The sequence below is a fragment of the Dreissena polymorpha genome, chromosome 10 (genome assembly GCF_020536995.1).
Source record: "Dreissena polymorpha isolate Duluth1 chromosome 10, UMN_Dpol_1.0, whole genome shotgun sequence".
Lineage (NCBI taxonomy): Eukaryota > Metazoa > Mollusca > Bivalvia > Myida > Dreissenidae > Dreissena > Dreissena polymorpha.
Window position 1 is genome coordinate 4,514,561 of NC_068364.1, and position 24,781 is coordinate 4,539,341.

The 24,781-nt window shown below is 36.0% G+C and overlaps 1 protein-coding gene across 2 annotated transcripts in view; it reads left to right on the plus strand.

Annotated features, from left to right (window-relative positions):
* Positions 1 to 24,399, plus strand: part of LOC127848484 (uncharacterized) — a 44,689-nt gene extending 20,290 nt beyond the window's left edge. For both annotated transcript variants that reach the window (XM_052380970.1, XM_052380969.1), the window contains exons 3-7: positions 112 to 168; positions 12,560 to 12,749; positions 15,852 to 16,030; positions 17,971 to 19,626; positions 20,011 to 24,399. In XM_052380970.1, the coding sequence (XP_052236930.1) occupies positions 112 to 168; positions 12,560 to 12,749; positions 15,852 to 16,030; positions 17,971 to 19,626; positions 20,011 to 21,504 (3,576 nt within the window). In that variant the 3' untranslated portion in view covers positions 21,505 to 24,399. The remainder of the gene's footprint in view (positions 1 to 111; positions 169 to 12,559; positions 12,750 to 15,851; positions 16,031 to 17,970; positions 19,627 to 20,010) is intronic.
* Positions 24,400 to 24,781: the final 382 nt, after the last annotated feature.

Below are 24,781 nucleotides of genomic sequence, written 5' to 3' on the forward strand. Positions count from 1 at the left end.
CATTAATGAAATTATATAACAAATATTCTGTCATTTTTATCCACTGCAAATTTAATTATGTTAATGACATTAATACAATTATATAACAAATATTCTGTTGTTCTATTTCAGGTAATCTTCTCAGGACTTGTGGTCAGTTTTCTATTCTGGAAGAGATTCAAAGTGCTGGTGAGTACACAGTCTTCGAACTTCAGATGAGTCTTGAAGGTACATACACATATACAAAAATTCTATAGCTCAATGGAAGCGAAAGCCATAGGAAAAAAGAGGCACTATTGAGTATGTTTCCTGGGAAGAAACAGTACTTGGTGCCTTTGGGAAGATGGTGAGTATGCAGCCAGAGTGGGGATTGCAACCGGGTCTCTCAGTCGCAAGGCAGACATCATATTTGTCGTGTTCTGAGAAAACTGGGCATAATGCATGTGAGTAAAGTGTCGTCCCAGATTAGCCTGTGCAGTTCGCACAGGCTAATCATGGACAACACTTTCCGCTTAAACTAGATTTTTGGTAAAAAGGTACTTCCTTTAAACGAAAAATACCATTAAAGAGGAAAGTGTCGTCCCTTATTAGGTTGTGCGGACTGCACATGCATTAAACCCAGTTTTCTCAGAACACGACTCATATCCTTGCATCACAGGGCCAAGCTCTTGAAATGGTTTATTGCATATAAATGGCATCAGTTCCTAGGAAAATACAAGAAAATAATGATGTCACTGAAAGCAGCATCATTGCTATAAAATATATTTGATGATGATAACACTATAATATTTATAAGCACTAAATAGAAGAGACAAAGTAATCCCAAACTTGCGATGACCATCATTTTGCACATGATTTTGTTGCACACAATTGTGCTTTTCATGTTGTTTATGTACATTTGTTATATTTTGTCTAATGAGCGCTTTTATTTAACTTCTTCATTGAACTATATGTTGATATTTTTATGTCCCCCAACACTATAGTGGGGGACATATTGTTTTTGACCTGTCTGTTGGTTTGTTTGTTGGTTTGTTTGTTTGCCCCAACTTTAACATTTGCCATAACTTTTGCAATATTGAAGATAACAACTTCATATAATTTGGCATGCATGTGTATCTCATGGAGCTGCACATTTTAAGTGGTAAAAGGTTGAGGTCATCCTTCAAGGTCAAAGGTCAAATATATGGGTCAAAATCGCTCATTAAATGTACACTTTTGCGATATTGAAGCTAGCAACTTGATATTTGGCATGCATGTGTATCTCATGGAGCTGCATATTTTGATTGGTGAAAGGTCAAGGTCATCCTTCAAGGTCAAAGGTCATATATGGGGACATAGTGTTTCACAAACACATCGCTTGTTTTTTGTATTTTAAGGCCGTGTTTATGCACACATGGACACAGTTTAATACTTAAAAAAAAAATTAATACAAGTATACAGTTTTGAATTAAAAATGAATTTTACTGATGCAATTATTTTATGCAGGTCTCTACCTTACTCCTTCACATCATTTTCAATTTTCATAAATATCATAGGTAAAACTGCATATAAGACATTGTTGTAATGACATTAATTTTTCTCAAACCTTATTTCAAATTCACCAAATAGTTAGTTACTATAAACATTTGAAACATTATAGATATTGGCCTTTGTTTTGTGATTGTACAGTTGTTTTGTCTTAAATAATACATTGAAACTGTTTTTTTAATTTTAATATTATGTTTTCAAGTTGTTACCCAATACATAAATCAGCATTTATCAAAAGAATTTGTATCAATAATAAATAAAGCAAAGTAATATTTTAATAAAGCACTATGGTTACAATAATACAATAGCAAAGGAAAATTTTATCTTGACAGTGTAGAAAAGTTTGACCATATGAACTCCAGAAAATTGAGAAAAGGTTCTCACCTTTAGTTGACATGAACGTAATTTAAGCTTAATGCCTGGATGATTTGAATCCCTAACCACAATTAGGGTGAGTTGAATACTTGATTTCTATACTTTGGCTAGAGGGACATTTTCAAGTGCAAATTATGGTAATTTTCAATTCGACTTATTCATGGATGGTTACTTTAGTCCACTTTGTTTAGCACTTGAAACTTTGTGTTCGAGATTAAAAAAGTGATTACTCAATAAACATGTTTAAAACAAAAAATATTTACAAACAAACGATTACAATATATTAAATATACATTTTGGAGTTTTTAAATTTCACATTACCTATAAAATAAAGAAGAACATGAAGTTTTAAATAGCAATACCAAAAACAATGCAGTCTTAACTTTACAATTAAATTCAACAACATATTTTGCTTATAAAAGCCCCACAAAGGGACCAATTTAGAGGAGTATTGTTCAATCACTTAAGAGTCAATCTTTCTTTTCTTTTGTAGATCCAAGATAAATGATTTAATTTTAATGACTGCCCATCTTTTTTTTCCCCTTAGAAGAGACATTTCAGAGTCACAGGGCATGAAAACATTTCTGCTATCAAGATGAAGATTCTTTTGTAGACCAAAACAAAGGAATGAGCAAATTTGTTTTCTTGAAAGGGAGGTAATAAAAGAAAATAATTGATACTCTAAAAATGCACTACTTCCCTTTGTTAGGTAGGAAATGTGTGAGGATAGGGAAATAACTTTTGGTTTGCTAATTATATCAATTAATTTTATTGCTTCCCTTTCCTCTTCAACTGCTGCAGGGATACTTTTTGTTTCTTCGAGCACTTTCAAAGGGAACATTATTGCTGATAGATAAACATGCGTTTTACTTTTTCTACAGCGCCTATGTTGTGACTTTCCTGTAAGCGCAGTGGTTCGTACAAACAGTTCTCATCTAGGGAACACGTGTTCAATCCCAGTTCCCTGAAGCATGTGTAATTGGTTGGTGGTAACCATACCAGAAACGAGGGGTTTCCTGCGGGTACTCAAGCTTCCCCACCAAAACACAAGGGTGAACCGAATTTGAGAACCTTTCAGTAAAACAAAAAATTGGCTAGAAATTTAAGTCAACGTTTGTCCCATCTTTTGTGAGTCTATTAAGTTAATTATACTCCCATTACCATTGGTAATGGGGGCTATATAGGAGTCACTTTGTCGGTGTCTGTCGGTCTGTCCCGAAATTTCATCCGATCTTCACCAAACTTGGTCACAAGTTGTACATGTGTAATGATGATGTATAGGTCAAGTTTGAATATGGGTCATGCCGGATCAAAAACTAGGTCACGGGGTCACTTAGTGTGTTCTAAACCGAAAGTTTGTCTGGACCATGACCATGTCATTTATCATTAGATTTTAAAATAACTTGGTACATTTGATCACCATCATGGGACGGTGTGTTGTGTGTAAAAAGTACGTCAATATCTCCAAGGTCAAGGTCACACTTGGATTTCAAGGGTCAAATGCTTGTCCGAGCCATAACTTCATTTATTGTGAGATTTTAAAATCATTTGGCAAATTTGTTCACCATCATGGGACGGTGTGTCGCGCGAAAGAATTTCGTCCTTATCTCCAAGGTCAAGGTCACACTTTGAGTTCAAAGATCAAAAATGGCCATAAATAACCTTGTCGGGGCAATAACTATCTCGTTCATTGTGAGATTTTAAAATCATTTGGCACATTTGTTCACCATCTTTGGACTGTGTGTCCAGCGAAAGAATTACGTTGATATCACCAAGGTGAAAGTCACACTTTAAGTTCAAAGGTCAAAAAAGGCCATAAATGAGCTTGTCCAGGCCATAAATATGTCATTCATTGTGAGATTTTAAAATGACTCTGTACATTAACTTTGTTCACAGTCATTGGACGGAGTGTCATGCGAAAGAATTGAAGAGTTCAAAGGTCAAAATGGCCATAAATAATAATGGCATAATAATTCTTAAAAATCACCATAAATTATATTCTCTTGTTTTGTGAAGACAGCATGCAAAATAGTCTTTGTCAATGTGGCACGTGGGGGTTTACGTCACATCTGTGACAAAGCTCTTGTTAGATAGGAGTGCTAGGACATATTCTGGGTCCACACCTAATGCAGTCTCAGTTGCGGACAAACCTTATACAACATCTAAATACAAACATACTCACTCTGTTTTAATTTTAGGAACACACCACAAGTACACTACGGGGCCCGCGATTTTTGCCCAAATCACCGACACGCGGTGGTCATTATTTATTTTGAGTGAAAAATCACCACAATCTCGCGCCTTTCATCACGCTAGGTCGAGCATGATCACCGCAAATGCGATAGATATAATCTCCGCGGTGATTCACCGCGATTCACCGCGTTCCCGGTCAACATGGTGAAGAACGATTTTCTTACGTTACATGTACATATATAATCTTCACAGAGATTATAGCAATATGGGATTATTAGCATTGTTGGCAGATATATTTGAGTATCCTTTTTAAAATGTCAACATGTATTTCACACCCATGTCCCTGACAGTTTTTGTTTTTGTTTTTTTAAATGCTGCGTATAAAACAAAACAGTGTTCGCACCTAGCTGAATGATACCACACCTGGAGGAGTGATAATTGTGTTTTTGATTATGCAATTAACAGTTTGAAGCCATGGAGAACTCATAACTGATTGTAATGTAATCGTCGTATTTTTCCGAGTCTCTCGATTCCCCGATACATACGTTTCAACTGTCTCAATCACATACATGCAACTTCTTTCGTCTTTATCCATTACTCGATAATCCCGCATATGCCTGATTTCCATTTTAAAAGCTAATTCTGGTTAATATTGACAATAAGAGTCCCAAAGAATGTCATACACAAACGTTCAAAATTATCAAATGAATTTGGGCATATGTTTCTATTTAAAGATTTGATGAAATAAGTGCCCAATCAGATCAGTTGTATTGCACATGCGTAAATCACCTGACACGGTTTGCACGCGTCGTTACAAATTCTAGCCACAAATACATAGTGCAAATGAATTAAATTGATTTCTTTGTTCTGATAAAAAGCGCGCGGAAATTGGCGTGTGTGTATTTATTTGTAAATAAACATTTCATAGTGAGTAAAACATTGATATCATTAATTTTAATTTCCATTAAAAGTTTCGTTGTGAATTTCAACTTAATTACCGGGGTACCTCGCGAAATAATTGGCATTGACATTTCCTCTAAATAAAATATAATTAAAACACGCTGTATTGTAACTGTTACGCTGTTTCAGTTCCTTTGTTATTGAAACGATTATTGCATTGTATACTGACTACACACAAATGTCGTGTACAGTTCATAATATTCTTCAACGACCAATAAACAAATTAATTTAAGTTTAGATTTAATGCAACATGTACGCGTCATTTTCTGGAAATCGAGAAAGGGAGTTAATATTGTGAAAATAAACCAATATCTGTTTATTGAAATTGTCAAACTTATATATATATATATATTAGCAATTCTTATGAAAATAAATATCGTTATTTTAAATGTTTTATGCAAGTCTGTTTCCGAGAGCATATATGGGAATTAACTGTGTGAGCTACTTCAATATGTTAACAGCTATACAATCATTGTTTTGACAGACGACACGTGCTTATCTTAAGTTTGTTTCTGGTTATACACAGGATATTGGATGTTCGGGGCTTGATTGGATAATAAAACAAAGACGCAGTCGGCGGTTTTCAGTAGAACTTTTGTACTTACCAACTTAATCGATAGTGCACATATGCTTATCTAACATTTAGGGGTCATCAACACGGGTCCTTGCAACTTCCACGGACCATAATACACAGCCCGATGGCTACTTTTAGTAGCACATGTGGTCAGAAAATAATAAGTTCGAGTAATAAAGCACAGAGGTTATGATCTGAAAAATTGCACGAGGTCCGAAATGAAACAGACTGCCACCAAATCAAACGATTCACCGCCTAATTTTAAGAGTAACAAACTATGTTTGAAACATTTAAAATAACGATAATACCAAATGATCATGGCTTCCATTTTTAGCTCATCTATTTAAAAAAAAAAAAAAAAAGCTATTGTCATCACCTTGGCTTCGATGCCCGGTTAAGTTTTGCGTTTAGGTCCACTTTTCTCAGAAAGTATCAATGCTATTGCATTCAAACTTGGTACACTTACTAACTATCATGAGGGGACTGTGCAGGCAAAGTTAGATAACTCTGGCGTGCATTTTGACAGAATTATGTGCCCTTTTTATACTTAGAAAATTGAAAATTTTGGTTAAGTTTTGTGTTTAGGTCCATTTTATTCCTTAAGTATCAAAGCTATTGCTTTCATACTTGCAACACTTACTAACTATCATAAGGGGACTGTGCAGGCAAAGTTATGTAACTCTGACTGGCATTTTGACAGAATTATGTGCCCTTTTTATATTTAGAAAATTGAAAATTTGGTTAAGTTTTGTGTTTAGGTCCACTTTATTCCTCCAGTATCAAAGCTATCGCTTTCATACTTGCAACACTTATTAACTATCAATAAGGGGACTGTGCAGGCAAAGTTATATAACTCTGACCGGCATTTTGACGGAATTATGGGCCCTTTATACTTAGAAAATTGAAAATTTGGTTAAGTTTTGTGTTTTGGTCCACTTTACCCCTAAAGTATCATAGATATTGCTTTCATACTTGGAATACTCGCAAACTATCATAAGGGGACAGTAAAAGGACAAGTTGCATAACTCTGGTTGTCATTTTTACGGAATTATGGCCCTTTTTTGACTTAGTAATTTTGAATATATGGTTAAATTTTGTGTTTCGATCCACTTTACTTCTAGGCTATTGCTTTCAAACTTCAAATACTTTCATGCTATCATGAGGTTACTGTACCTGGCAAGTTGAATTTTACCTTGACCTTTGAATGACATTGACTCTCAAGGTCAAATTATTAAATTTTGTTAAAATTGCCATAACTTCTTAATTTGCAATTAGATTTGATACTTTGACAAAACAACTCTTACCAAAACCATCCCCACGCCCCCCCCCCCCAATTTTTTAGCCGGATTTTTTTCGAAAAAATCTCGGCTTATAGATTGATGTTGTCGGGCGGGCGGGGGGGGCGGGCGGGCGGGGTGGCGGAAAATGTTAAAGTTCTTATTTCATGGTATAACTTTGGTATGCTTGGACCTAGAGTCTTCAAACTTGACATGAAGGTTGGCCAGGATTAACAGATGACCACTGGTCATTTCAAGGTCATTCATTTGAAGGTCAAGGTCACTGTGACCTTCAATATAAAAAATGTTAAAGTTGTTATAACTTTGGTATGCTTGGACCTAGAGTCTTGAAACTTGACATGAAGGTTGGCCATAACTAGTTAGTAACCACTGGTCATTTCAAGGTCATTCATTTGAAGGTCAAGGTCACTGTGACCTTGAATGTAAAAATGTTAAAGTTCTTATTTCATGGTATAACTTTGGTATGCTTGGACCTAGAGTCTTCAAACTTGACATGAAGGTTGGCCAGGATTAACAGATGACCACTGGTCATTTCAAGGTCATTCATTTGAAGGTGAAGGTCACTGTGACCTTCAATATAAAAATGTTAAAGTTGTTATAACTTTGGTATGCTTGGACCTAGAGTCTTGAAACTTGACATGAAGGTTGGCCAGAACTAGTAAGTAACCACTGGACATTTCAAGGTCATTCATTTGAAGGTCAAGGTCACTGTGACCTTGAATGTAAAAATGTTAAAGTTGTTATAACTTTGGTATGCTTGGACCTAGAGTCTTGAAACTTGACATGAAGGTTGGCCAGAACTAGTAAGTAACCACTGGACATTTCAAGGTCATTCATTTGAAGGTCAAGGTCACTGTGACCTTGAATGTAAAAATGTTAAAGTTCTTATTTCATGTTATAACTTTGGTATGCTTGTACCTAGAGTCTTCAAACTTGAAATAAAGATTGGCCAGTACTAGAAGATGACCACTGGTCATTTCAATGTCATTCATTTGAAGGTCAAGGTCACTGTGACCTTAAATGTTAAAATGTTAAAATTGTTATAACTTTGGTATGCTTGGACATAGAGTCTTCAAACTTGACATGAAGGTTTGCAAGCACACTTAGATGACCACTGGTCATTTCAAGGTCATTCATTCTAAGGTCAAGGTCACTGTGACCTTGAATGTAAAAATGTTAAAGTTCTTATAACTTTGGTAGGTAAAAATGTTAAAGTTCTTATTCCATGTTATAACTTTGGTATGCTTGTACCTAGAGTCTTCAAACTTGATATAAAGGTTGGCCAGTACTAGAAGATCACCACTGCTCATTTCAATGTCATTCATTTGAAGGTCAAGGTCACTGTGACCTTCAATGTTAAAATGTTAAAATTGTTATAACTTTGGTATGCTTGGACCTAGAATCTCAAACTTGACGTAAAGGTTTGCAAGCACACTTAGATGACCACTGGTCATTTCAAGGTCATTCATTTCAATGTCATTCATTTGAAGGTCAAGGTCACTGTGAACTTAAATGTTAAAATGTTAAAATTGTTGTAACTTTGGTATGCTTGGACCTAGAATCTCAAACTTGACGTAAAGGTTTGCAAGCACACTTAGATGACCACTGGTCATTTCAAGGTCATTCATTTGAAGGTCGAGGTCACTGTGACCTTGGATGTAAATATGTTAAAGTTGTTAATACTTTGGTATGCTTAGACCTAGAGTCTTCAAACTTGATATGAAGGTTGGCCAGAACTAGTAGATGACCACTGGTCATTTTAAGGTCAAGGTCACCGTGACCTTGAATGTAAAAATGTTAAAATTCTTATTTCATGGTATAACTTTCTTATGCTTGGACTTACAGTCTTCAAACTGGACATGAAGGTTGGCCAGCACTAGTAGATGACAATTTTAAGGTCATTGAAGGTCAAGGTCACTGTGACCTTGAATGTTAAAAATTAAAAGTTGTTTTAACTTTCGTATGCTTGGACATGGACTTTGCCATGACTAACAGATGACCACTGGTCAAGAGAACAACTGGTCATTTTAAAGTCTTTCAATTGACAGTGACCTTAAATGTGAATATTTTTTTCATGATTTAACTTTGGTATGCTTACCACTGGTAATTTCAAGGACATTCAATTGAGGTTCACAGTTGCGGCAACTTCAAATGTGAAAGGGCTCTAAAATATTATGCATGCATTCAAAACATAACACAAGGTTTGCTCATGCCTTGAAAAGTACTTACATTTCATTTTGACCTTTGAACAATATTTCAGTAATTTAAGTATTGCATTGACAAAAACACGAAAGGTACTTTCCTGTCATTTAAATCAAAAATCCGGCTTCAATGCGGTCATCTCCGACCGCGGAACTCTTGTTTATTGTTATTTTTAAGATCATCTCAGAAATGACCACCACACCGTCACACTATACCCCCACCCCACCCCCAATTTTTTTTTTAAACGGTTAAAAAACACAAATATTAATTTTCATTATTTGATTTTTGAAATACCGTCCTACCATCGCACCCAAGAATCCCCTCACCCCACCACCACCCCCCCCCCCCCCCTGATTTTTTTTTTGATTTTTGTTTTTGCCCTGTCTGTTGGTCTGTTTGAGCCAACTTTAACATTTTGCAATAACTTTTGCTATATTGAAGATAGCAACTTCATATTTGGCATGCATGTGTATCGCATGAAGCTGCACATTTTTAGTGGTGAAAGGTCAAGGTCATCCTTCAAGGTCAGAGGTCAAATATATGTGGCCAAAATCGCTCATTTTATGAATACTTTTGCAATATTGAAGATAGCAACTTGATATTTGGCATGCATGTGTATCTCATGGAGCTGCACATTTTGAGTGGTGAAAGGTCAAGGTCATCCTTCAAGTTCAGAGGTCAAATATATGTGGCCCAAATCGCTCATTTTATAAATACTTTTGCAATATTAAAGATAGCAACTTGATATTTGGCATGCATGTGCATCTAATGGAGCTGCACATTTTGTGTGGTGAAAGGTCAAGGTCAAGGTCATCCTTCAAGGTAAGAGGTCAAATATATGTGGCCCAAATCGCTTATTTTATGAATACTTTTGCAATATTGAAGATAGCAACTTGATATTTGGCATGCATGTGTATCTCATGGAGCTGCACATTTTGAGTGGTGAAAGGTCAAGGTCATCCTTCACAAGGTCAAGGTCATCCTTCAAGGTCAAACATCATATAGGGGGACATTGTGTTTCACAAACACATCTTGTTTTTTTTTGCATTTTTTTCCGCATTTTTGGAAGATAATGTAATAAATGACCACCCCCCACACACTATACACCCCTCTTCACTCCACCCCTCCCTCCTTTGTGATAGAAATTGAGAGACCCTTCACCTTTAAAAAGAAAATAGATGAGCGGTCTGCACCCGCAAGGCGGTGCTCTTGTCAAAAGTATATGCCGTTCAACATTGCTCGAGAAATAGTAAAGACAAACGTTAACTATTGTTCCATCAAATGAATTTTACACGCTACTATTTTATTTAATAGATCTAGCAGCCCAATCGGGATTGGAGAGGCATACATCATCTGAAGCAATGTGTAAATTTAAATTTAGATGCACATGTAAAAGTCATTTTCTGAAAATCGGGACGAAGTGAAAGTATTCATTTTACAAATAAATCATTTGATTTTGTTCAAATGGTCGACATTTTTTATATTTGTGTCGTCTGTGTATTTAAGCAAGATATATGCAAATATATATTGTTTATTTCAACGTTTAAAGCAAGTCTCGTTTCCGAGATTAAACTATGTAAATTTCTTCGATATGGTTACTGAACTACAAAATCATTGACAGATGACATCCGATGGTAATTGTATGAAGTATGCAGAGAAGCTGACGAAATGTTAAAACTATCGCATAGAAGTAAAAATATCAGGTTATTATCTGTACCTGTTTTTTATATCCGCGTATTATCGCCGAGTGCCTCGGCATGATTCGGAGTGAGTACTAGTTATGGCTGCGGAGAAACTTGGAGAACAAAAGAATCTGTAGCCGCAAACTTTGTTGGTTTTGCGTGAGCCTTACTGTACAATTGTTATTTCAACAAATAAAGATATTGTTTGGAAATCAGGATTCGACATTCAGCAAGTACGGTGTTTACTTTCACATTGGAATACATTTTCGCGATATAATGTGATCGTCAATAATAATGACATTAGTTAATAAGTTGAAATTTAAATATAGTAGTCAATGCCAATCACGGCAATTCACGGTGTTTTGCGATGATTCAACAGCTGATCCTTATTGCAAGATGGTCGCAGTGAAATCACGGCAGAATCACGGCGAATCACCCGTAGAGTGTTATCACGGTGAATCACCGCGATTTGCGGCAATCACCGCGATTTGCCACGTTGGCCCAAATGCGGTGATCGGTGATTAAGGCAAAAATCGCGGGCCGCGTAGAGTATTGTATATTAAGTGAAGATGGTGATAGCCTTTATGATGAGAAATTTAGACATACATATACAGCTAGCTAATGATTTTGTTATAATTTAAACATTTAAGTATTTTCATCTAAATATTAGGAAAAAATAAGAAGGAATTCCTTGTTAATTTTGTCATGGCTTCTGCTTCTGATCTTGTGGTAAAATCAAGATGCAACTGGACTACAAATCATTACTAATTGGGCAAGTAAAATGATTTTTAAACCCCTGGATCGAATGATCTAGGGTATATTGTTTTTGGCCTGTCTGTCATTGTGTGCGTCTGTCACAAACTTTAACCTTGGCTAAACTTTTGCAATAACTTTTGTGCAATATTGAAGATAGCAACTTGATATTTGGCATGCATGTGTATCCCATGGAGCTGCACATTTTGAGTGATGAAAGTTCAAGGTCATCCTTCAAGGTCAAAGGTCAAATATATGGCTTCAAAGCGCAGTAGGGGGCATTGTGTTTCACAAACACAGCTCTTGTTTTTAATAATTTCCACATTTTCTGTTTGTATTGTCAATAGGCCTTGACACATCCCCTTAGGTTTTCTTTCTTATGCTATAAAAATAGAATTGTTTTTCATTGGCCAAAAAGTTTTGGTTTCCACAGCCATTGGCAATTGGCTTATTGGCAAATAAACAATGCTTAATTGTAATTTTTTCTTACATGTAAGTCTTTCGTCACAATTTTAATTTGCCTAAACAGAGCCTTTCATTGCCGATTAATATGAAATGCTTAATTAAAACCTTTTTCTTCATTCGCACATCTTTCCTCCATTTCTTATTATTAAACCATTCTTAATTATTAAGTAGTTCTTCATATCAAGGTATTGATATCCATTGATATAAACACAGCCATTGTGTATTAGACTACAAACAATAATAAATTATTTATTTATGCTTATACAGCTTCTGTGCTTCTTATCATCAGAACTACACATGTTTGTTTACAGGCTAACCAACAATTCCAAATCATAAATTATTTCTAGATTGTCATGTAATGATTGGTAATGATCAGCATTCATTTAATTGTTTACTTACCGATAAACAATACTAAACTAAAATTAATAACTATTTCTTAATTTTCAGGTCAAATTTTTTGAATGACCTCAAAACAGTCAGTGTTTACTGGCCATTAAAAAATGCAAAATTGTATATTTACAATGCTGAATTATTAATTTCTTGAATTTCAGGTCTTGATGTCCATTGGTCTGAACACAGCCACTGCTTTCCTGTGCATCATCGTCGGCGTTATAACGATCACTCACATTATTACGCCACTCCGCAACATGAGTTCCTGTCGGTACTACACCTCACAGCGACTATGCCAGTGCTTTTCCCCATATCAGAGAGACGTTTTTAATCTGGATTTTTCAGAAAATGGTAAATATATATTTCGTTGATTTCGAATAAAGCTTTATATAAATTTTTACGTAACTGTTAATACAAAAGTAAATATCAGCACTTATCATGTGATTGTTCCCCTTCTACCTAAGTACAATTTGTGTGATTGATTGGCCCTCTAGCAGTAATTGCGCTCTAAATTATTCATTTGACCTTGACTGCAACCTACCTGTTACAACAGATGGTAATGGATAAACATCCACTTGGTTACTGATCCAGGTATTTGTGAAAAAACTTTGTGTGGTAATGAATAATACTTGAACAAGATTTTGTATGAATTATGGTTATGCAAGATTTGGACATTTTTGTGATTTAACTGAATGTTTTTACAGAAACAAACAGTAAACAAAGTTGATGTATATTGGCCTTAGCAAACAATTGCAGCTAAGGAGGCTGAGCTACCCTACATTGGTATATAAATAATTAAAACTTTTATCTTTCTATCTTTGATATTTGGTGGCAAAGGATTAATTTATTTCTTAATTACTGGCATGTATTTTTGGATTATAGGGAGAACATTCTGTATATTGGTGGGTATACATTGTAAAAATATAGTTTTTATTGTCTTCAGTAGGTAAGAATGGTGGACAAAATATAAAAGTAATGCAATTTTAACTTAAAAGATTTTTTACTTTTATTTTTCCACTGTTTCATATTAATGGTAAATCCTGTCCAATTGATAATTAATTACAGGAAACAAATCTTAATGATATAATAATACTTGTTTGTTTTTTTAATTTACATTTTAAATAGAGTGTTTTCTGTTACTTACTTGATTTGTAGTGAAGGAAGCTCTCTTCATTTACCAGACTGGTATACATGAATGTTTTTACCCTTTCCCACTTAGAAGCAAAGTAAAAATGGCTATGTGCAAACAGCATACAATCCGGATTTATGCTGTTTGCTGCTCATTAGTACCTAAGGCTTGGAGATGAAACCTTAAAAACTCGAATCTTGTAAGAAAGGTCTTAAATTGTAAATAACTTTCTGAGGGACTACAAATGCATGAAAATACGTATCTTAGTGGTATAAAAGGGTTAAAAAAAAAGCAAATATGATGTAGTGGAATAAAGTGTTGATTAACTTCTTCAAATTGCTTATATTTTTATGCCCCCCTTCGAAGAAGAGGGGGTATATTGCTTTGCACATGTCGGTCGGTCTGTCGGTCGGTCCACCAGGTGGTTTCCGGATGATAACTCAAGAATGCTTGGGGCTAGGATCATGAAACTTCATAGGTACATTGATCATGACTCGCAGATGACCCCTATTGATTTTGAGGTTACTAGGTCAAAGGTCAAGGTCAAGGTGACCCGATATAGTAAAATGGTTTCCGGATGATAACTCAAGAACACATATGCCTAGGATCATGAACTTCATAGGTAGATTGATCATGACTCGCAGATGACCCCTATTGATTTTGAGGTCACTCGGTCAAAGGTCAAGGTCACGGTGACCCGAAATAGTAAAATGGTTTCCGGATGACAACTCAAGAACGCATACACCTTGGTTCATGAAACTTCATCATTAGATAGATCATGACTCGCAGATGAACCCTATTGATTTTGAGGTCACTAGGTCAAAGGTCAAGGTCACAGTGACCTGAAATAGTAAAATGATTTTCGGATGATAACTCAAGAACGCATACTCCTAGGATCATGAAACTTCATAGGTAGATTGATCATGACTTGCAGATGACCCCTATTGATTTTGAGGTCACTAGGTCAAAGGTCAAGGCCACAATGACCCGAAATAGTAAAATGGTTTTCGGATGATAACTCAAGAACGCATATGCCTAGGATCATGAAACTTCATGGGTAAATTGATCATGACTAGCAGATGACGCCTATTGATTTTCAGGTCACTAGGTCAAAGGTCAAGGTCACGGTGATCCGAAATAGTTAAATGGTTTCCGGATGATAACTCAAGAACGCTCACGCCTAGGATCATGAAACTTCATAGGTACATTGATCATGACTGGCAGATGACCCCTATTGATTTTCAGGTCACTAGGTCAAAGGTCAAGGTCACGGTGACAAAAAACGTATTCACACAATGGCTGCCACTACAACGGACAGCCCATATGGGGGGCATGCATGTTTTACAAACAGCCCTTGTTTTTTAATTTGTTTTAAACATCTAATAAATTACCACACACCACATTTTACCCCCGTCTCACTCCCCCCATGATCATGACTGACAGATGATCCCTATTGATTTTCAGGTCACTAGGTCAAAGGTCAAGGTCACAGTGACTCGAAATAGTACAATGGTTTCTGGATGATAAATTACATTAAGTCGAAGGTCAAGGTCACAGTGACAAAAAACGTATTCACACAATGGCTGCCACTACAACTGACAGCCCATATGGGGAGCATGCATGTTTTACAAACAGCCCTTGTCTTACAAGTGTTGAAGTAAATTTTCTCATAAAATTTGATGGGGAGTCAAGTATTTACACCTACTGACATACATGTACACCATGAAACATTTCATGCTGTTCATTGGACTAGGCTTACATATGGTCTTCTACCTGATCCCAGTCACCATTACAAGTATCTCCTTTGAAATATAAGCAATAATTTTGAAAATGACAGGTTGCAATGCAAAAACAAATTGATTTTTTACCTGCAATTTTCGAGTGTTTTGGTGCTCATTTCAAGCCATGTGTTTACGAGCATCAGTTATATAAATATACCAGCATTAAAAATAAACAGATTGCTCCATTTTAAGATTTGACAAAGTATATGTTGAAACAGCAGCAAGCTTTAAAGACATCAATTAAATGTTGGTTATTGCTTCTGTACGCAATCTCGGTTGTTACAATTGATTCATTTCGTCATTGGATGAAAATGTTGTGAAAATAACAAGCAAACACTATTTGTACTGTTAAATCATTCGTTAACAAAATTTGTCAAATGTTCCATTTGCAAATGCCTCCAAGTGTGCATTAAATTGACTGCAGATTGTTAAGGCAACAAACAAACCAGACAGAATCTTCTTCATGCAATATAGATTTTAACCAATAGATATGCAAAATCATCTAAACGCAATATCAACAGTTACAAATTCATCCATTTTCAGATTTAACAAAGTATGCGTTCGAGGCAGCCACAGGTTGTGAGGACATTCAACACACGTTGCCCAATCTTCTGTACGGGATCTCGATCGTGTTCTGCATCGCCTTTGTGATTGCGTTTGTAGCGTCTACATTGGCACTGCTGGTGTTGAGAGCGGAAAGACTTAAACGGGGATTTCTTGGTGTGAGTTCAGAAGTATTTACTGTTTATGGCAATTTTAAGGTCCCAATTGGGAAAAATATACACTATTAATATATTTAAGTAACAATACATTCCCCCTACTGAACCCAAATTTGAATAAAAAACACACACTGGCATGGATTTCCACAGGCCATTTAACGATCCCTTGCCGGGGCCCGTGAATTTCGAAATCAGTGTCCCCGGGGCGCTTGAAATTTTCTGATAAGTGTGTATTTTTCATTAACTGCAACTAGGCATTCTTAAGATCAAAGCGATATCGACTTAGCCGAAAATTGTGAGAGCCGATTTATGATCCTCTGTCAATTACGTCATGTACCTCTTTACCCACCTTAGAAAGGTGGATCGTCGTAATGTAAAATCGATATTGGCCAATGAGAGCGCACGCTTTGAATGAGCGAACAACACTAGTAGGCAGTCATACCTGCAGTAAGATCAGGCAGACGACGAGTGACGTAATTTTCATAAGCGTGTGATTTTATGGCAGTTTGTTGGCTTTGTTTTCTAACACACTCAGCGGTCCCTACGGTGTACACCTCCACGATGAAATCTCTGCAACTTACTTAGAAGACTGAGGATTGCATTCGGGTGTTATCCTGGTGGATATTGTGCATGCATAATATTGTAAAAATATGTATTCGACTCGTAATGCGCTTTAACAAATTATCGTTGAATTAATTAAGCACAACTGTAAATGTTTCGTTCAATTCTCAAATGAGCATTATTAAATTTGTAATCTGAAACATGCTTCCAAATTTTAATGCTTATGCGACATGAACAGATTTTAGAGTCAAATAAACAGTGCTTTATCATTTGTCTAAAAAAAAAAGCGCGCGAAAATTATGCAGACATGTATAGAAAACGCGGTTGTAATTTGTGTTGCATTAAAACGGGAACAGCACTCCAGGCGATTTACGCGTGTTCAATGGAAAAAAACGCCCTGATTGGATGTTATTTCATCACATCTTTAAATAGTAACATATGCCAAAATGTATTTTATACTAAACTAAAATTGGTGAATGTTTGTGTTTCTTGGAAATCTTGAGCACTTTTATCGTAAATATTTACCAGAATTTGATCTTAAAAATGGAATACTCTGGATTATCGGTTAATAAGTAGCGACGGCAAAAGTAGTAAGTATACAGTAATAGATAGAAAGTATGGTTGATACGGATGTATTAAGGAATCGATCGAGACGGGATTTTGCGTATCTATGCGGGAAAGGGTTAAAACAATTTGTTTAAATCTCGTTATCAAAGACATTGATGTTCTTCTTGAAGAGTCATTAAGCACCGTCATGAAGTCATTTCACTGTACAAATTAAAAAAAACACGTATGTAGGGTGCAGCCCTTCTATACCCCCCCAACAGCCCCGGGGGGTCTGAAAAAAATCCTGTGGAAAGCACTGACTGGTTTATCACCTCAATACTTTTTTCCAGAGAATTTTTTAATATGTCTTTTCTGTGAGATTGCAACCTTATGTGAAGTTAATTTCCAAATTGTGAAATGGATTAAAATGGTATATTTGTATCAATTATCCTATTTGTGAATTTAGGGACTTTTGTGAAAGGTACTTGATACGGAATAAAAAAGCACAAATGAGCCAATAATTGTCTCATAAATGTAGAAAAATATTAAAACAATAAATAATAACCTTTTTCGCATAAATATTTATTACAATAAAATTGTTTAAAAAAATATACTTACACTTTTCCTCAATTATTTATTCGGGATACATAGCTCCAGTCAGGTTCAAACTTGCATCTAAATAAATCACCCTTTTCTTTGAGAATTTTACAACACATAATGATAACTTGATTATTTATTTAGTAAATTACTCTTTATATTGAACATCAAATCAATAAATATTGATAAACAAGAATAACAATTCCTAACTGATTGATTATAAAAACTTGACATTAAAGGAGGACTCTTACGAAGAAGTTTACACAGTCAGTGGGTCATCACAGGACCAATCAGATAGCGAATCAGAGGTCAATAACGAGGTAGTGACCTCTACTCAAGGTCACCTCAGTATTTCTAAAAATAGCACCAGCCTCTCTCTGGGCAACACTGGGGAAAGCACCCCAGTCAGTTACAGTTCTATTAATAGATCCAATGTGGGCTCTGTAAATAGATCCAGAACCTCTGCCACTGATCCAAATGCCATCACACCACCGCAGTTAATCAGCAAGGTTCAAGTGAGTGCAGTTCAAGGTCAAAGGTTAAAAACTCCAGGACTAAATGACCTAGACCTTGGCAAAGAAAGCTTGGCAAATAGATACCGGATATCAAAAACACCCGATAATGAACTTAATGTGCGTCAGAGACTGTCAAAAACTCCTGATAGAGAAATCGGGTCAAATCGCAGAAACAGTTTCACGGCATCAAAAAGACTGAGCAAGTCCTGTGACTCTCTGGAATCATTTGGTAACGAGGCGCAAGAAAGAACCAAAAGTCTGGGAACTGAGGGTAAGAAAAAATCAAAATTAAAAGATCACAGGCGAAAAGGAAAACGGGCCGCAACAGTTCACACGCTTGACACTGACCAACTCCTATTAATACTGAACCTTCAGATGCGATATCTCCAGGAAGCAAAAGACACTCCGCAAAACAACAGCGCAAATTTAGGAACAGCATTTGCTTCTGGATCACGCAGAGCTGTCACTCCACAACCAGTTTCACATAAATCTGTTATACCTCCGAAAATTCGCTCACATACCCCACAACCTAGAAGAGCTGCAGAACGACTAAGAGCAGAAGCTTACGCTCAGAATCTACACTCCATTAATAACTACCATAATCAAAATCACCATACATTTGGTAAAGGTCAGGCAAAAGGTGTATTGGATAGTGAAAATAGCTCACGTAGAACGTCAGAATCAAGCGAGCGTACTAGTGACCTGCTTTTGGGTAACGTAAATTGTGATAGCGAGTTCCAGTACTTCCAAGGTCAAAGATCGGGAAGTCTGGGAAATTACGCTGACAGTTACTTACACTCTCAGCAGATCAAAAGTGCAACACAAAATTCACAAAACTCTCAAATTTCCATAAACAAACCCTACCAGCCATACATTTTCTCAGCAGACGTCCCGATTTCAGGTGATCAACATTTTGTCACATATTCTGATAGCATGCTGAGTAATATACCATCACAACCAAAATCCAGACCTTCAGTTCAAAATGGCCTCCTTCCAACTCGACCGCTGCAGCGCAGCCCTCATCAGCAACTGCCTGCAACTCCAGTTTCCCGTAGAAGCGATACAAGCACGCAATTGCATCAGCAGCCCATACATCGTGGAACTTCTGCGTTTAAAGTTGTGGATCGGAAGGTTCCGTCTAGAAGCCCATCGATTGGTAGTGATCGAAGTGGACAGTTGATGGTCGAATCATCGTCCTCTTCACGGCAGATGTTCGGGAAAGTTAGAGACGAAATGCGGGATCCGATTCTGGAGAACTTCAGTCTCAGTTCCAAACAGGGCATTGATGGGGAAGCAGATTTGGTGGGAGACTCGATAGGATTGCATGATAGCGAGGGAAATTTCATTCTAAGAGACAGAAATTACCGTCCAACTGAAGAGGTAATTAAAATTATTCTATTACCCTATGAAACAGGGTGCATGAATATTTCTAAACATACGATGGTGTCTCATGTTTAGTGATAATATATCCCAATAGATTTAGGTTATTTTGGTTTGAACGTTATTTAAATTTCCATTTATAATGCAGTTTGCATGAACCCTTGGTCTTAATTCCAGCTCATTTTTACCTTAAAAATCATGTTCCTGTTGTAATATCTGGCTGACACAACTTTCAATTGTCATTTACTGGCTTGAAATTAATATGTACACTTAGTACTAGTTAACCAGGTAAAATGTGAGTAGGTTAACTAACTGCCTTGACACGACTTAAATACTGTTGAAAGACAGAATTTTCAAATCCGATTGATTTCTCTTGTCTTGCAGGCCCTGCCTCCATATTCAGGTCCGCCATCCTACAAAGATCACGTTTCATCCAGTAATACCTCTGTAACCTCATCACTTTCTTCCAATCCAGATGACATCTACAGCTTTCCAAAACAGCGGTCACGTAGGAACAGCGATCTTGCAAAGAATAGCAGTAAAAAAAGTGCCACTGAAAAAAGAAGTGCCAAGAAAAGTAGTTCCAGTGACCAAGTGAATGTGGGGTCTTCAGATGGAGGGAATAGTTCTGGACGGCTCTTTAGGTTCACTGGGGCTGCTGTGACAGGGTTTAACCAACAAGACAAAAGTGTTCCTAATAGTAGCAATGAATATAAGGTCAAAGGTCATGGATCTGGGATTAAGGTAAAGGGTGAAAGCAAAGCGCCACCTCAGGGCATGGTAACTGCTGAAATTAGTTCAGGTCTAAACCGGGTTAAGCAGATTATTGTTCCGGAAGATTACTACACGAATGTTAGCAATGTGCAAAGGTCGAACACTCGTTTTGTGAAAAATAAAACACCTATTCAGGAACCAGAATATGGGAATACAAAATCTGGCGAGTTACAGGGATACAATTATCTGAGTAATAATTCAGAACCAGGACAGATTGGGTCAGATGAAAAATATCAAGAATATGAGGATGTTTATGAAACTGGGTCAAAGGATGGTGACAAAAAGAGGTGCGGGTCTATAAAGGAGAGTTTAAAACCCGGGGACAATAAATCCAAGAACAGAACATATGCATCAGACGGTGTATCAAACGTGCACGGGATATCTGATATGTCACTTATCAATTGTAAAATGTCTGCCGATGTTGCTATGGCAGTTAATCAGGGTAATGGTTCTGTCAGTAATGTACGTGCTGATGTGAAGAAAAGTGTTCCTAATATTCAGCTTAATAGTTTGAGCATCAACTCAAAGACTGAAGACGATGATGACGATGTTTTTATTGACAGTCGAGAAAAAATGGTTGATTCAAAGCCATCAAGAATTCCCAATATTTCGAATAACAATTATGAAGAAATTAACGATTTGGAGCTGGTCAATAGGGTTACAGATTCAAATAATGGGCCAAATCATTTAGAATCAACCAATCAGGATGTTCTGGATTCTGGTTATATGAAAATGACGCTTCCTTCAAAGGTAATTCAGCTTTCAAACTCCGAAACTTATGGCATAGCAGTGCACTTGACTGGCCCGTCTGGCATTAACACACCATACTATGTAACTGATCTCATAGCAAATCAAAATCATTTGTCCGGATTCATGACACAGAATCAGAGCAATAAGAATCCTTCTTTAGGAGATTCTGAGATTTCAACCAATCAAAATGGACCTTTAAGTCATGTTGACTTTGCCTCGACCAATCAGAGAGGACCTATTTGTCATGAGAAAAGGATAATGACCAATCAGATTAAAGGACAGAGAGTAGAACCTGCTGGTTTTGAGGAACCAGATGATTCTATTGATGAAGAGTTTGAAGAAACTGGTGTTTAATTTGTTGATTTTCATTTAACATGATTATGAGGCCAATGTACATGTAATTGTCATTTGATTCAATTGACATCTTAAAGCCACACACCTTATTTGGCATAGTAAATTTAAGTATAAATAAGAAACATATTTTATTTATGCCAATTAGAATATATTTGGTGGTTACAAGGTAGAAATCCGTCTTTTTGCGCTTTAAAACTTAAAAATAATCGCGTTTGTCAAAATGGACATATACCTCTAGAAATCCTACTTTCGTTTTTAAGGGCGTTTCTGTTTGAAAAATAATAAATTACTAGCTAACTAGGCTATATATTTAATTTTATCTATGCCAATTAGAATATATCTGGTGGTTACAAGGTTAATTCCGTCTTTTTGCGCATTAAGACTTAAAAAGAATCGCATTTGTCGAAATGAAAGTATACGTATATAAATCCTACTTTCGGCTTTAAAAGCGTACCTTCCGTTTGAAAAACAATAAACTACTTGCGAACTAGGCTGTAGATTAAATTACAATTTTGCACACTTTCAAATTGCATCTATATGTATTTATTAACATGTATTTCATTTCAAGGTGTGTGGCTTTAAGCAAAATTAGGTTTTAGGTCACCCAAACTTTTTTTTTTATTAATATCATAGATTTTCTTTAACTATTTTTACTATACTTACAATATGTCTACATGTTTTTTCATTACAGATATTTAATAACAAAACTTTAAATCAGTATAAAACAAACTTTTAAATGTCAATATTAATTTTCCAAATATTAAAATTTTAAAAAGACTGATGCGTAGTTAAACTTTAAAGTGTTAGCATTGATAGATTGCCATTTTGTTGTATAACCATAACTTCTAGAGCCAATCTTTGTTATGTTGGCATACAATCTTCTTAAACCATCTTTATATCAAGGAATTCAATAGAGTTTAAAAATCAGGAGTCAAATGACACCATGCTTTACATCTTTTGGGGTGAGAATTTTTAAGCCAAATGCTATTTTAATTCTGGAATACATGTACTCTGAAAATGTTGTTGTGTGTGCACTTACATGGTAAGTTAAATACTATGTAAACAACACAACTTTTGTGTGAACAAATATATTTTGGAGTTAACTTCTTGTTAGCATTTCCGTCAACATGATGGAAGGCAGATTGTTTGCGGGAGTCAAAAGTGAGAAATTTAACAAAGAGCTTTCATCAAGAGGCAGGATCCAATTTTGCTTCAATGCCTTGTATATATTGAACTTTTAAAATAATGAAATTTTGCACTATTTACTTTAAATTATTATACCCCTTGCAAAAGTGTAGAGGGCTATAGTAGACTTGATATAAATGTATACCTGTAAACACAAATTTGTTAGGATGCTTTTTTTTGTATACACATGTGTTGTTTAAGTATTCTAGATGCCCTAACAGATTTTTAAGTTGCCAAAGAAAACGGGAAAGGTGGCTGAAATGTATTTTGTTATCAGGCGCCTTGGAAGAAGTGAGGGTATTTTGCTTTTGTCAGTCTTTATTTTTATTAAATTGTCAGTCTGTAGACCTTTTTATGCCCCCTGTCGGGTAGCATATAGCAGTTGAACTGTCAGTCCGTCTGTCTGTCAGTGTGTCCGTCTGAAAACTTTAACATTGGCCATAACTTTTTCAATATTGAATATAGCAACTTGATATTTGGCATGCATGTGTATCTCATGAAGCGGCACATTTTGAGTGGTGAAAGGTCAAGGTCATCCTTCATGGTCAAAAGTAAAAAAAATACAATCCAAGGGAAGTAATCAGCATTAAAAGGGAGATAATTTCTAAACCTGCCAAAGGATGTATTGAAATTTTATTTCAAAGCGGTGCAATAGGGGGCATTGTGTATCTGACATACACATCTCTTGTTGTTTTTGGCATCATCAAGGGTACATTTTGACCCTTTCCCTCTCAGAAGCATAGTGAAAATTGCTATATGCAAACAGCATAAAACCAGAACAGCCTGCAAGTTACTTGCAGTCTGTTCAGGTTTTATGCTGTTTGCTGCTCATCAGTATCTAAGGGTTGGAAATGAAGCCTTGAACACTATAATTGAGTGAGAAAGGTCTTTAGAATTAAATATTACTTTCTAAGTGACTACAAATGCGTCAAAATACGTATCTAAGTGGTAAAGGGTTAACCTAAATAATGTGAATTGGCATAATGGTTACCAGGAAGCAAAGACAGGTTAATATTGGGGATCAAGCGGATTCTAGTTCAAGGTTACCGACACATACGATATATATTAAACAATCTATGGCACAAAGTGATGTCTTTTCTGAAAGTCTGGCAGGGGAGGGGATGTCATACATGTTTCTAAACTTTCTACAGACAGCATCTGATTGAACATACCTTGTACCTGGCTTTACAGCTATATAAACCCATTACTTATGATATACATGTAATATTCCCGTATGTGAACATTGTGTTTAATTATCCCCCACCATAGGCGGAGGGATATTGTTTTGGCGTTGTCCGTCCGTCTGTCTTTCCGTCTGGAGCCATATCTTGGAAGTGATTTGGCGGATTTCATTGAAACTTGGTATGATTATATATATGGATAAGATGATGATGCACGCCAAAAGGCATTGTACACTATCTGTTAATAACGGAGTTATGGCCCTTTGTATCTTCAAAAAATGTTTTTTTGAGTGTCAAATATAACTTTTGTGTCCAGAAGCATATTGCCCGGGGATATCAATTCAACGAATTTGCTTGTTATTATTTGTGTGATGTATAGAAAACAAACTTCCAACAATGTTAAACAATTATTTTGATTATCCATGTAAAGTTTATTCGTATGCTCTTCTGACCTCAAGTTGTGTATTTTTTACCGGATATTGTATTATTGCTTACAAATTTATGAATAAATTTTTTGTTGTGATTAAAATGTTTTTGTTTTGTGTTTTTCTGTACCTTGTTAAGAACACTAATTTTTCATAGGCCTCTAAAGGTAATGTGCTGCAAGCACCTACATTTTTTGCGAGCACTAGTCAATTGCCCTAGTTGTTATGCAACATCACTATCCCAAAGGTCTTCAACTTACCCTGAAAATGCTATAAACTTAACTGAATTTGTATTTTGTTAAAGATTACAAATTTTAAAAAGTATTTTTTATGAAAACCATGTGGAGTAGAAAAACAATTGGGACAAAGCAAAAAAGCAAAGAGTAGCGACTGTTTCTTTGTTTGGCCGGTAATGGCTTTCGTGTCCACCTTGTGACTGTTTAATCCTGGGTCTTATACCCACTATGGGAGCATTTTCAAGATTTT